At 41.8% G+C, this 11,671-nt stretch overlaps 2 protein-coding genes across 2 annotated transcripts; one reads left to right on the top strand and one right to left on the bottom strand.

Moving 5' to 3' along the window:
* Positions 1 to 530: 530 nt before the first annotated feature.
* Positions 531 to 5,302, top strand: dram1 (DNA-damage regulated autophagy modulator 1; the record flags this gene model as incomplete). The annotated part of the gene is made up of 7 exons (XM_083659186.1): positions 531 to 661; positions 1,166 to 1,233; positions 1,763 to 1,905; positions 2,037 to 2,214; positions 2,453 to 2,511; positions 2,598 to 2,690; positions 4,249 to 5,302. The coding sequence occupies 7 exons, from the start codon at positions 531 to 533 to the stop codon at positions 4,291 to 4,293; spliced, it is 717 nt and encodes a 238-aa protein (XP_083515312.1). The 3' UTR covers positions 4,294 to 5,302.
* Positions 5,303 to 5,371: 69 nt separating this feature from the next.
* Positions 5,372 to 11,636, bottom strand: washc3 (WASH complex subunit 3). The gene is made up of 7 exons (XM_083654777.1): positions 11,461 to 11,636; positions 11,149 to 11,247; positions 10,932 to 10,997; positions 10,701 to 10,835; positions 6,836 to 6,952; positions 6,641 to 6,705; positions 5,372 to 6,512 (listed from the first exon to the last, which is right to left on the bottom strand). Exons 1-7 carry the CDS (start codon positions 11,509 to 11,511, stop codon positions 6,413 to 6,415), a joined length of 633 nt encoding a protein of 210 aa, XP_083510903.1. The 5' UTR covers positions 11,512 to 11,636; the 3' UTR covers positions 5,372 to 6,412.
* Between the last annotated feature and the right edge of the window lie 35 nt (positions 11,637 to 11,671).

Genomic DNA, 11,671 nt, shown 5'->3' with positions numbered 1-11,671 from the left:
AAACTAAAAACTAAAGATTAATTAATTAACAAAAAAACAGGTAGCCTAATACGTTACTGTATTAAATAAAGTAATGTTTGTTAATGTATTATAAACTTGCTATTGAGTGCCACTGACAATTTATTATTAAGACTATGATTACAGTGATTTCTCTTTTTTGTTGAAAGAAAGAAAGAAAGAAAGAAAGAAAGAAAGAAAGAAAGAAAGAAAGAAAGAAAGAAAGAAAGAAAGAAAGAAAGTTTTGATCTGAAGATAATTATCATATAATCAATAATTTATTTGCATGTGAATGGTCTTTTATTGACATGTGGCCCACAGGGAGAGGTTAAATTGAGGAAGAGGTGACAGTATATTGCAATCGCCCTTTTGGCTGAGAGACCAAGTTCATTCTTGTTCACACAGCCATGTGACTGGCGGTTACACTACTAGTTACAGCATTGTTCCTGGATCAGCGTTTAAATATGAAGTGAATGTTGTATGACTTTTCCTTCAGTCAGCCTCACATGTGAGTTGGTCTGGCAGCGTCTGAAATGCTTTGGTTCATGCAGGGACTTTGCTTTTTACCAGCGTTTCTGGTCATCAGCTCCTCCACCACCTTCATCGTTTCCTACATAATTGCGCTTTTTAGAAAGGATGTCGATATAATCTTCCCATACATAAGGTAAGAACTGTTGTTGGTTGTATTTTTATATAGGCTACTTTTTAAGGAAATGGTAAGAAAGGTGCTATGAAAATGTATATGTCGTTGCCTTATTATCTTGATAACATGATTTTGAAAGCCAGCAGAAAAGGCGACGAGTTTTAGTAGGCTACATTGTAACAAACTAAAGCAAGTCTTTAGCAAGTCTAGTTTCGTTTTCCTCAGCGTTCACTTGGCTGGTGCCGTGCCCAAGTCCAGCTGCACAGCAAACCTCATGTAACGTTAGCCTAACTTATTTTAGCTTTCTCTGTGGTTTTCGCTTCTCTCTTTTAAATGACACATTAAATCTAAACCCACAGAGATTTTAAGATCCATCTATAACTGCAGACGTTTGGACACAGTTTCAGCCCACCATGTAGATATTCATGCCTCAAACTATGAGGAAACCAGCAGAATGCTGTTCTATCAACACATGTCTTTCACCATGGGCCTATACAAATTCAAATGTAGCTTTTCCCTTTGAAGTGACACAGGTGCAAACCCCCCAGAGAGCTGCTTCTTTGGATTGATGACGTTCTTCACTGCATGTGCAGGTAGCCTATTTTCACAAGCAGAGATCAAAGAACGGACAAAAGTTGTGTTATATCCATTGCTTAACTCAGTGGTTCTCAAACTGAAGTCCGGAGACCCCCAGAGGTCCTTGAGGGTGGTCCAGGGGATCCCCAGCAAAAAGGGGAACCATTTATTTTCAATATAATTCCATCCATAAGTGTCACAATACAGAATGTATGGCTATTTTGGTTATACACTTTCTGTAATAAACATCTAAAAACAAACATCTTATCAGATGGAGGACCATGAGACAAAATCTGATCAAATCTAATTTGTGTCAGTTTAAGGGGGTCCTTGACATGAACAAGTTTGAGAACCACTGGCGCCATGTCTTGGGCAACCCGCTGGGCTTTCCCAAGGGAGGAACCAACCAAGTCTCCAGAGAATTATAGTCACACGTCTCTCTTTCACAATAATGAAAGCATAACTCAGGATGATACATCAATTTTTGGTAAAAGACTCACACCTTCACAGCGTTGAGGTAAAATGTGTGTGTTGAATCCTCTGCAGGAATGACCACCATGTATGCCAGATACAAGTTTGTGGAGAAGCTGAGTGAGGAGACGTGTGTGGTGCGGCCCTGTCTGAATACAGCTGCCCTTTGGCTGGGGATGCTGTCCTGCTTGGGCATGTGCATTGTTGCTACTTTCCAGGTATGTTTATGTGTTTGAATTACATTTGCAAGCAATTTGTCCTGACTTATGGAAATAGGACACACAGTTGTTATGTAACAGCTTGGAGAGGTTTTGCACTGACAGATATATTTCCCTCCTGCTGATTTCAGGAAACAGCGGTGACATCGGTCCACGATGCGGGAGCGCTGCTCTTCTTCCTCTCTGGTGTTTCATACTCAATCCTCCAATCTGTTATATCATATCAGGCTTATCCACATGGATCCTCCCTGGCAGTCTGTCACACACGCATGCTTATTGCCACCATCGCCTTCTTGGCAGTTTTCCCCAGTATCCTTTTCACATCCAAATAAAAGCTTATATGGTTTGGTTTTATACTCCTGGAATGGAAGGTAAACATGCAGGGTAAACATTTAACCAGGAACTTTGTTTTATGAGTCCAATCATTGGCTTTCAAGGCATGATCATCAGTCACCATCATGACCATGTGTCTTTATTAGACGTTTATTACATGTGTATTATTTGTATTCCTTGCATTAAGTGCCATTTGCCTTAATTCTTCATTCAGCTGTCATCTGTGCAGGCTTTGTGAGGCAGGCCACTCTGCACAGACACAAAGAAGACAAGGTAGGCTGCAGTTTACACCTCTCGACATGTTGTATGAGTCAGTTTGCATACAGAGACTGACAGCCGCATCCGTTCCCCTCCTCCAGGACTATGTCTTCCACCTGGCCAGCGCTGTGAGCGAGTGGATCGCCGCCTTCAGCTTTGTCTGCTTCTTCTTCACGTACATCCACGAGTTCAAAGTGAGTGTCACTGTCACACCCTCGGCCCAGTCATACAATGCTAATATATATATTTATACAACAGGTAGTTCCGGCCGAGCAATTTGATTGGACAAGAGGGATCCTATGAGTGCCTATATTTCACGATAATGCACTGGCGCTTCACTGTGTGTAGATCACTCCGCTTCACAGCTGCCCTAATCAACAAAACGCTTCACAGCTCTAGAGTAGACAGTAGTAAAGTAGACAGCCTGCTGTTAATTAGGCTGATTAGGCTACATTTTCAGCAAAGCAGAAAGCTGAGGGGACTATTTTTGTTGGCGGAGGAATAAATACAGAAATCATCTATTTTCTCAGCTTTTTGTCATTTTTTTAATCAGCTTTGTTTAATAGAACTGTTGTATAAAAGCAATATCACACTCGAGGTCGTGCATTGTTGTCTAATATTGGCACTGCTGTGATTATCTACGGCACTCGGCCTGCGGCCTCGTGCCTGCGACCGAATCACAGCAGTGCCAATATTAGCCAACAATGCACTCCCTCTCGTGTGATATTGCTTAAATATACAGTATATAATATATATATATGTGTGTGTGTGTGTGTGTGTGTGTGTGTGTGTGTGTGTGTGTGTGTGTGTGTGTGTGTGTGTGTGTGTTTTTTTTATTTTTTTATTTAACCTTTATTTTACCAGGCGAGACAATTAAGAACAAAATTCTTATTTACAATGTCGGCCTGTGTGTGTGTGTGTGTATATATGTGTATATATGTGTGTGTATATATATATATATGTATATATATATATATATAAAAAACTAAATTCATGGCGGTCATTAGTAGTAGACCATTAATCCTCTTTTCAAACATGTGAAAATGAAATGATATAATAACTGTTAGTTATTATATGCATAGTTTGCATAGCAAGATAGTTGGCTACTTGCATGCAGCTAAAGTTAGCATTGTAATGTTAGCCAGAGCTGTTATCACCACTATCACATGTTATACTGTAGTTAACAAAACACTGAATTCCATTTGATGTCTCCAGGGCAATATGCAGTTCTTTAAAATAATTGGCATTGTGGATAGTCTTTTTATGTGAATAACATTTTGGGTGAAACAAGATTTAGCTATATTTCAAGAAAAGTGGCAGCAGTGTTGAAGCTAGTGTAGAAGTGAGTGACTAAAAGCTGCTAATAACCATAAAAGCACAAATAATTGACAAAAATCTCTAAATAAATATACAGTATTTACCCTAATGAGAAAAGGAGCAAAATATTGATGGTTAAAACTGAATAATGACATCACAACAGTCTAATCCTAATGTTAATTTAAAATGAGATATTCCTCTAAATCTGGCTTCAAATGGCCAACATTTTAGAAATAGCTAAATGGACCAATTGATAGATCAATCAATCAATCATGAGTGGATTCAGCACACTTTATCTGGGCAGATTGATTGAATCATTGCAGATCTATTTAGACCTTAGGTCACCGTCGAAAACGTTTAGCCGGCGACCTGTGGCCCCTTCAGAATTATGGCTTGACACTCCTGCTTATTTCTCTCCTTTTTTATTCCCCACAGCTGTTTACCCTACGGATCAAAACAGAGTGTATGGAGTACTCTTGACCACTGCAGTTTGGATCAAAACAGAGTGTATGGAGTACTCTTGACCACTGCCATTTTCCCAGCCAAACATTGTATATCAGTATTCTTGGTTTTTTTATGTGCTTTTTATGTACTTTTTTAATCTGAGCATACTGTACATACTCTTTATACGATTATGTGTTTTGTACTGTGATCACTGTCACACCTGACTGAATTTTGTAGAATACCGGTAGTTACTTCTCACCTTATTTATGAAATCAGTATCATTGGCTGTTTGTGTCAGGTTATGTTAAGAGAAAAGAAACTTACCGTGGCATCTATCTTTATACTGTTTATACAATCACAAATGATTTAAACTTATAACATGACTTATTGCCGTTTGTGTTCAGTCAAACTCGGCTCTTTGCACTTTGCTTGTGACTGTTGCCACACAAACACCACACACCCTGTCTGTCCTATGACAGCTAATTAAGAAGTTAATCACATTGCAAACACATGGATGTGGTTAAATGAGAATACCACGGAATAAATGTAAGAGTTCAGTCATATCACTATACTGGCACATGGCGGTCCGATCCACATCGATGAGCACGAAAGACTTTAACAGACCTGAGAACAAAGACTGTCATCTTGGGTGTCACACACACTCACTCACACTGATATATACATAGCTGCTTTGATGACTAAAAAAATGAAATATGAAATATTACTTCAATTGAGGTAATTATTCAAATGATGTCAGCTCTTTACTTGTACCGTCAACCCTAGTGTCATGCTTTATTCTGTTTGGAGCAGATTAGGGAGTAAGATCATATGTGAATAGATGATATGGGAATTGAACTGTCCCACAGCATCGGAATAATGTATTTTAAAGATTAAATCAGTTTTCTGTGGTTTTCTTCTTTACATAAATCAGTACTGTATAACTGGACAACTTTTTCACTACAGATAATATCTACAAGGGAAGTATTGTTTTTTATTCTGTTTCTCTTGGTATTGTTTTGTGTATGACAATGTATAGATTATGGTGCACTGCTGAGCTACAAAAATAAAATGTACACATTTTTGTAAGCAAAATGTATGAATGTTTTATTACAGGCAGAACTCACATATTCAAATATGCTTGCTTTTCGTAAACAAAGTGCTTTCCAGTCTTCTAAACTCTCCAGTATACTTCACAATCAATATAGTGTAGTATCCATTCATCACTTTCATTTTTTAACACTAAACTTTCTTGGCACTTCTTCTCTACGTCACTATTTCTAGATTTTGGGCGTTTAGTCGCAACGTTTGATTAATACAAAGACAAGGAAGGGGATTTGCACTTCACAACCAATGCAAACAGCAACAAAAAGAAAAGGGAAAAATGCAATTTACACTTTTCTTGCAAATAGTGGTGATTATCTGTAGATTTATCCCTCAGTGCAAGTCTGTTAATTAAAAAGTAACATTTTAAGTGTGTAATAAACCGTCACGCTGAGATGTTATTCTGACAAATATAGAGATCTAAAAGTCATTAATCCTCTCAAAACATTGCAACGTACATACGTACATGTTGGGACATTCACACAAAATACCAAACATACACACATACAGTATTCCTCTATAACCTGTAGCAAATGCAGACAGAACTGCCACACCAATGAGCAAATAAGACAATCTCTTTTGAAGGCATTAGACTGTGAATGTAGTGTGATTGCCGATGCACACGTGAAATGCAAGAAGACCAATACTGTAGCTACTACATTGTTAGTCTTTATACAAAAGCTACTTGATAACTGCAACATGTTTTGCGCATTACTGCTTAATCAACGGGACATCCCCCTCTTTCTGACAAACTAACTAACCATTTGTCAAAAATGCCACTGATGTATCAAAATCGAAGTGGTCACTGACTGACCAATAGCAGACCATTTCAGCTCTTTTCGCACTGAAATTTCAGTCAAACTCGACACTGGATTGCAAGTATTTCACCACATTAGGCACCTACATCCACACTGAGATGGGTCTTTGAGCTGAGCGTCCACTTCATCATTCGTTCTGCTGGTCCACTGTCGCAGCATGGGCCAGTCAGAAGCACAGATGGCGATGGGCGGGCCCATGGAGGAAGCTTTGTGGCGATGAGGACAGAGGAAACGGGTCAGTCGCTGAAAGACGATTCGCTGCCGGAGCTGTCGCCATCGCCGTCTTGATCGTCTGAGCAGCTCTTTGCTCCGTCGGGCACAGGGGCGTCCGGTGTGCTGTGAGGGAATAATTACTGGTCCGTTTAATCAAACACGGGATATTATTTTTATTTACATGAACGCAGCGGGGTTGCTATGTGATCACCAGTAACAGCACTGATGTGTGTGGGATGTAAAACACTCACTCAAGCAAATTAGGATTCAAGCCCTCCAGGACCATTTTGTTCTTTATTGCCATAACTGGGACCCCCTGTGACAGAAGGAACATGTGTTGGGACTCGGGAGTGGGACAAAGTGGAACACACAGTAACCCCCCCCATATAATAGTAATTTTCCTGGTAAAATAAAGGTGAAATAAAATAAAAAAGTTGTTAACTCACCACTTGCACCATCTTCAGGTACCGGGCATAGTGTGGGTCCTTGGCCACGGTCATGACATTCTCTGCTGGTGCCTCTGCTTTCTGCTCTGGGGCGGCTTCTGGTATGTTCGGAGAGGTCTGCAACAGAGGAAACACCTTTCTATGCCAGGAAGTGATGTTATTGTCTAACTATAAATGGCAGACATCTGAAGAAGACCTACTAGAGTCGAAAAGCTTGTGAAATAAGTTTAATAAATATGTGTGAACATAGGAAGCAGTGTGTGCCAGTCTCCTTTTTCATCATTCATTGTAGGCTACTAAAAAACATTTATTGGCATGTGCCCACTGCCCAGGGACGTGCACAGATTGACATCAGGTGGTGCTCAAGCACCACCTGATGTCAAGATATCTGAATGAGAATGGGTTCTATGGGTACCCATTACTGACATGCCCACTTTATGCTAATCCCATGCAGTTTCTGGCAAGAAAATCTTTTTTTTGCATACATTGTTAGGGTCGCTGTGGGAAATGTGGATTTAGGCGCGGATACTTGATGGCCAAGACACACTTGGTAACTGAAGTCTCGATAACTAGGAACGCTGTGGAACTTGATAGCTGGGTCTGCAAGGTTCGAAAGCTGGGAACTCTTGGGAATCCTTGGCTAACGACCAATTAAGAGCTTTCCTTGAGACTTATAACATTCTCCAGATGCAGCAGGTCACAGCACAGTAACTGCCACATCTCTTGTTTTGAATAACATTTTGAATGGTATTGATAATCACCTGCATTGTGCTGCTCTTTTTGTGGACCTGTCAAAAGCATTTGATACGGTGGACCACGATATTCTGTTAGGTAAGCTATCTTTTTTGGGTTTCGACGACCTCTCTGTTCGCTGGTTCTCCAATTACCTGTCGGGGAGGAAACAAGCTGTCGTGGCTGATGACCATAAATCCAGCTTCCTTTTGACGCACAAAGGTGTCCCACAAGGGTCTATCTCAGGGCCAGTTTTATTTACTTTATATATTAATTGTATTTTAGTTCCCTCGGAAGATTGTAACGTCCATTTTTATGCGGATGATACAATCAGGTATAGTTTCGGCCGCACCCCGGCGCAGGCTGCCGCGAGCCTACAGACCGCGTTTGACACTTTCCAGCGGTCTCATCTTGATCTTAAACTTGTCTTAAATTCCAACAAGACCAAAGCGATGCTGTTTTCACGGTCCTCTGGTGTTGATAGTGACGTTTGTATTCGAACACTTCAAGGTTTTCAAATTGAAACTGTTGACTCTTATAAATATCTGGGCCTATGGCTGGATTCTAAATTAACCTTCCAGACCCATGTGGAACACCTTACCAAGAAATTGAGGAGAAAATTGGGTTTTTATACAGGAATAAAGCCTGTTTTTCATTTGATTCTAGAAAGACCGTTGTTCAATCTTTAATTTTGTCTGTATTTGATTATGGTGATGTTGTATATGCTCATGCCACACCCGCTATCTTAAAGCCACTTGATGCGGTGTATCACAGTGCCCTGCGTTTTATAACGGGTGATAGATTTCTCACGCATCGATGTATTTTATATGAGAAAGTGGGTTGGCCTGCTCTGTCAGTTCGAAGGGAGCAACACTGTCTCTTATTTATTTATAAAGCTCTGATAGGGAAGCTTCCTTCCTACCTGTCATCGCTCATCAATCTGAGTAACACATGTTATAGAACACGTGCACAATCGCACATCAGATTGTTTGTTCCACGTGTAAGGACAGACCTAGGAAGGACTGCTTTCTCTTTTTATGCCCCTGACAGATGGAACAAGCTCCAGAACATTTTAAAACTTGACCAATTTATTTCCTTTAATTCTTTTAGACTACTCCTTGAGGGTACCCTACAGAATGTATGCTCTTGTTTTACTTGATGTATTCCTCTGCTTTGTTTGTAACTGTCTGTCTGGTAACATGTGTTTACTGTAAATGTTTTACTGTAACAGGGCTCCCTTGAAAATGAGAGCTTGCTCTCAAGGGACTTTTTCCCTGTATAAACAAAGGTGAAAAAAAAAAAAAAAAAAAAAACTGTTGCAGAGGGTTGTCGTGAGATTAGTCTATGAACAACTGCAGAGGACCTGCAGAGCAAACCCTTATAGGTCCCGAATATGACATCACCTTGTGTTATGACATCATCAGTGAGACCATCCGAGAGGCATGATTTACACTTATGAATCATGACATCATCACCGTCTGCGACCTCATCAGTGATCTATGACATCATAGTAGGAATGATGACATCATCCTAACAGTACCCTCCCCTCTATGGCGTCCAATGAGACCCTCAAAGAAGACATCAGAAATGCTGCAGACTCCGGTGGATCCTCTGGAGTCGGCCATCCCCCGGGGCACGATCCAAACCTGGGAGACTGGAGACCATCAAAAGGGTCAATGTCACGCTCCGGTGGGGACCAACAAGAACTGTTCCTCTGACGCAACACCTCAAACTCCACGGGCTCCGAAGGCGGGACCCCAAACTTGGAAGAAGGAGCCAAAGGGGGTGCCGCAGGCTCAGAGAGCGGGGCACCAGAAGGCTCCGCACAACCCAAAGGCTGAGCCTCAACCAATGCTGCCGTTCCTGAAGGCAGAGCCACCGGAGGCTCTCCCTCCAAGGCCCGATACCACTCCCAGGGTTGAGCAGGAACCCAACGTTGACGCTTAGACCTGCATTTAGACTGCTGCTGAGGACCGGACTCTGACTCAGCGAGGCCTACCCTCCCGACCTGTAGTTGAGGTAGGACACCCACAGGTTGGGCCTCAAGGTCTTCTGTGTTGGCCACTTCAGCTGACCGCCTGGTGGGTCAGCTGAAGCGGCCGGCGGGGAAACTGGCGCCTCAGGGTCTTCTGTGTTGGCCACTTCAGCTGACCGCCTGGTGGGTCAGCTGAAGTGGCCGGCGGGGAAACTGGCGTCTCAGGGTCTTCCTCCCTGATTGGCGGAAATGTAGCCGCTAAATCTGCTTCTGAGTTGTTCATACTGTTAGGGTTGCTGTGGGAAATGTGGATTTAGGCGCGGATACTTGATGGCCAAGACACACTTGGTAACTGAAGTCTCGATAACTAGGAACGCTGTGGAACTTGATAGCTGGGTCTGCAAGGTTCGAAAGCTGGGAACTGTTGCAGAGGGTTGTCGTGAGATTAGTCTATGAACAACTGCAGAGGACCTGCAGAGCAAACCTTATAGGTCCCGAATATGACATCACCTTGTGTTATGACATCATCAGTGAGACCATCCGAGAGGCATGATTTAGACACTTATGAATCATGACATCATCACCGTCTGCGACCTCATCAGTGATCTATGACATCATAGTAGGAATGATGACATCATCCTAACAGTAACCTATGAATTTGCTATTTTCACCTTCTATTTGAATATTTCTGCATACTGGGGTCCCTAAAAAGTATTAGAATTACATAAATTGGGTATGAATGGAAAGAGCCCAATTGTATTCATGTGTGATTACGTTAGTCCCCATAGTAGCCATTTCATTGTTGTGCAACCATTTTTCGAAACTTGACCTCACTGTATTACATGTTTCTGTAGTATGTGTGTTGAGCCTGTACCTACTTTAACAATACGTTTATGCAAATCTGCGGTCTTTATTGCCATAGTTGTTGTTTTTCACATGTCAATTGGAAGGAGGTGAGCACTTTAAATGTGGTCACCCAGGGACAGCACACTGTATTTTTTTTTATATTATAATTATGAGAGGGGTGCCCTTTTTTTCACTTGAGCACCTGCCCCCCAAAATGTCTGTGCACACCACTAGATGTGCCTATGTCTCTCCTTGTTGCTTGTGTGACTGTACAGCAGCATGATGATTATCTGTGTGTATTTGTGTCTGTACCTGTGGGGGTGGCAGTGACTCCACTGACAAACCATCTGTTTGGCTTTGACTGGCCGTCGGTCCATTGGCCTCAGCAGTTTGTCGTTGGCCGATCCCCTCTACTGTGACATCATCCAGTCCCGGGATAGAGGACAGCTGCACAGAGCATGACATTGTCAATATATGATGAGAGCACAGATGTATGTGCATGTCATGTACATACAGTGGCATAAAGAAAAATTAGGACCGCACCTTTGCCTCCAGAATGCTTAGGGTAGTTTCAATCTGTTGTATCCGAAGAGATATGTTTGCAAGTTTCTGTGGGATAGTTTGACAGGACAGCATGGTAACTAACTGCACTATATAAAATAAGCAGTTTGTCTGTAACCTAACTAAGAGGTCAAGAAACATTGGAGACACAAGTAAAGACCAACCTGAGAAAATAAATCACAACCTGGTCAATACACACCTCTTCACAGACGGTGGAGAAGCGGTTGAGGAACCGGACTGTGTGTACAATGAACTGATTGAGATAGGCAACGACTCTTCTCTGTTGTATAGCTGGGACCTGGAGGGAATACGAAAATGTACAATGGTTAAGACTAAGAGTCGAAAGGGAACTGCTGCTTTGCTGTCGTCAATAATAACGGGTCACGTTGGTAACGTTAATGAAAGTGCAGTCGGCTTGTTTGATTACAACACGATAATGGAGCTTGGTTTTCACTCGACCTGCTAAACTAAATGATTATCGCTCCGCAGCTAAACATGATAAGGCGCTAACCTTGGTCAGATCAACTCCAGACCCCACTATCGGCAGCCCGTCCTCGTCCATGGTCGGTTTTTGAGACACTCTACAGATAAGAGTGCAGGTTTAGGGTTTGAACGCACGTTTTTCCTTGGCAAAAAGACAGAAAGCGCTGCAGAAAAAAATATATTCTGTGAAATGTTTCATGTGACTAGACCGTGGCGTGACGTCACCAAACTGCTGGGCA

The sequence above is a fragment of the Poromitra crassiceps genome, assembly GCF_964638095.1.
Source record: "Poromitra crassiceps genome assembly, chromosome: 2".
NCBI lineage: Eukaryota > Metazoa > Chordata > Actinopteri > Beryciformes > Melamphaidae > Poromitra > Poromitra crassiceps.
Note: the sequence above shows the minus strand (reverse complement) of the source record. Positions and strands in the feature narration are given on the sequence as shown.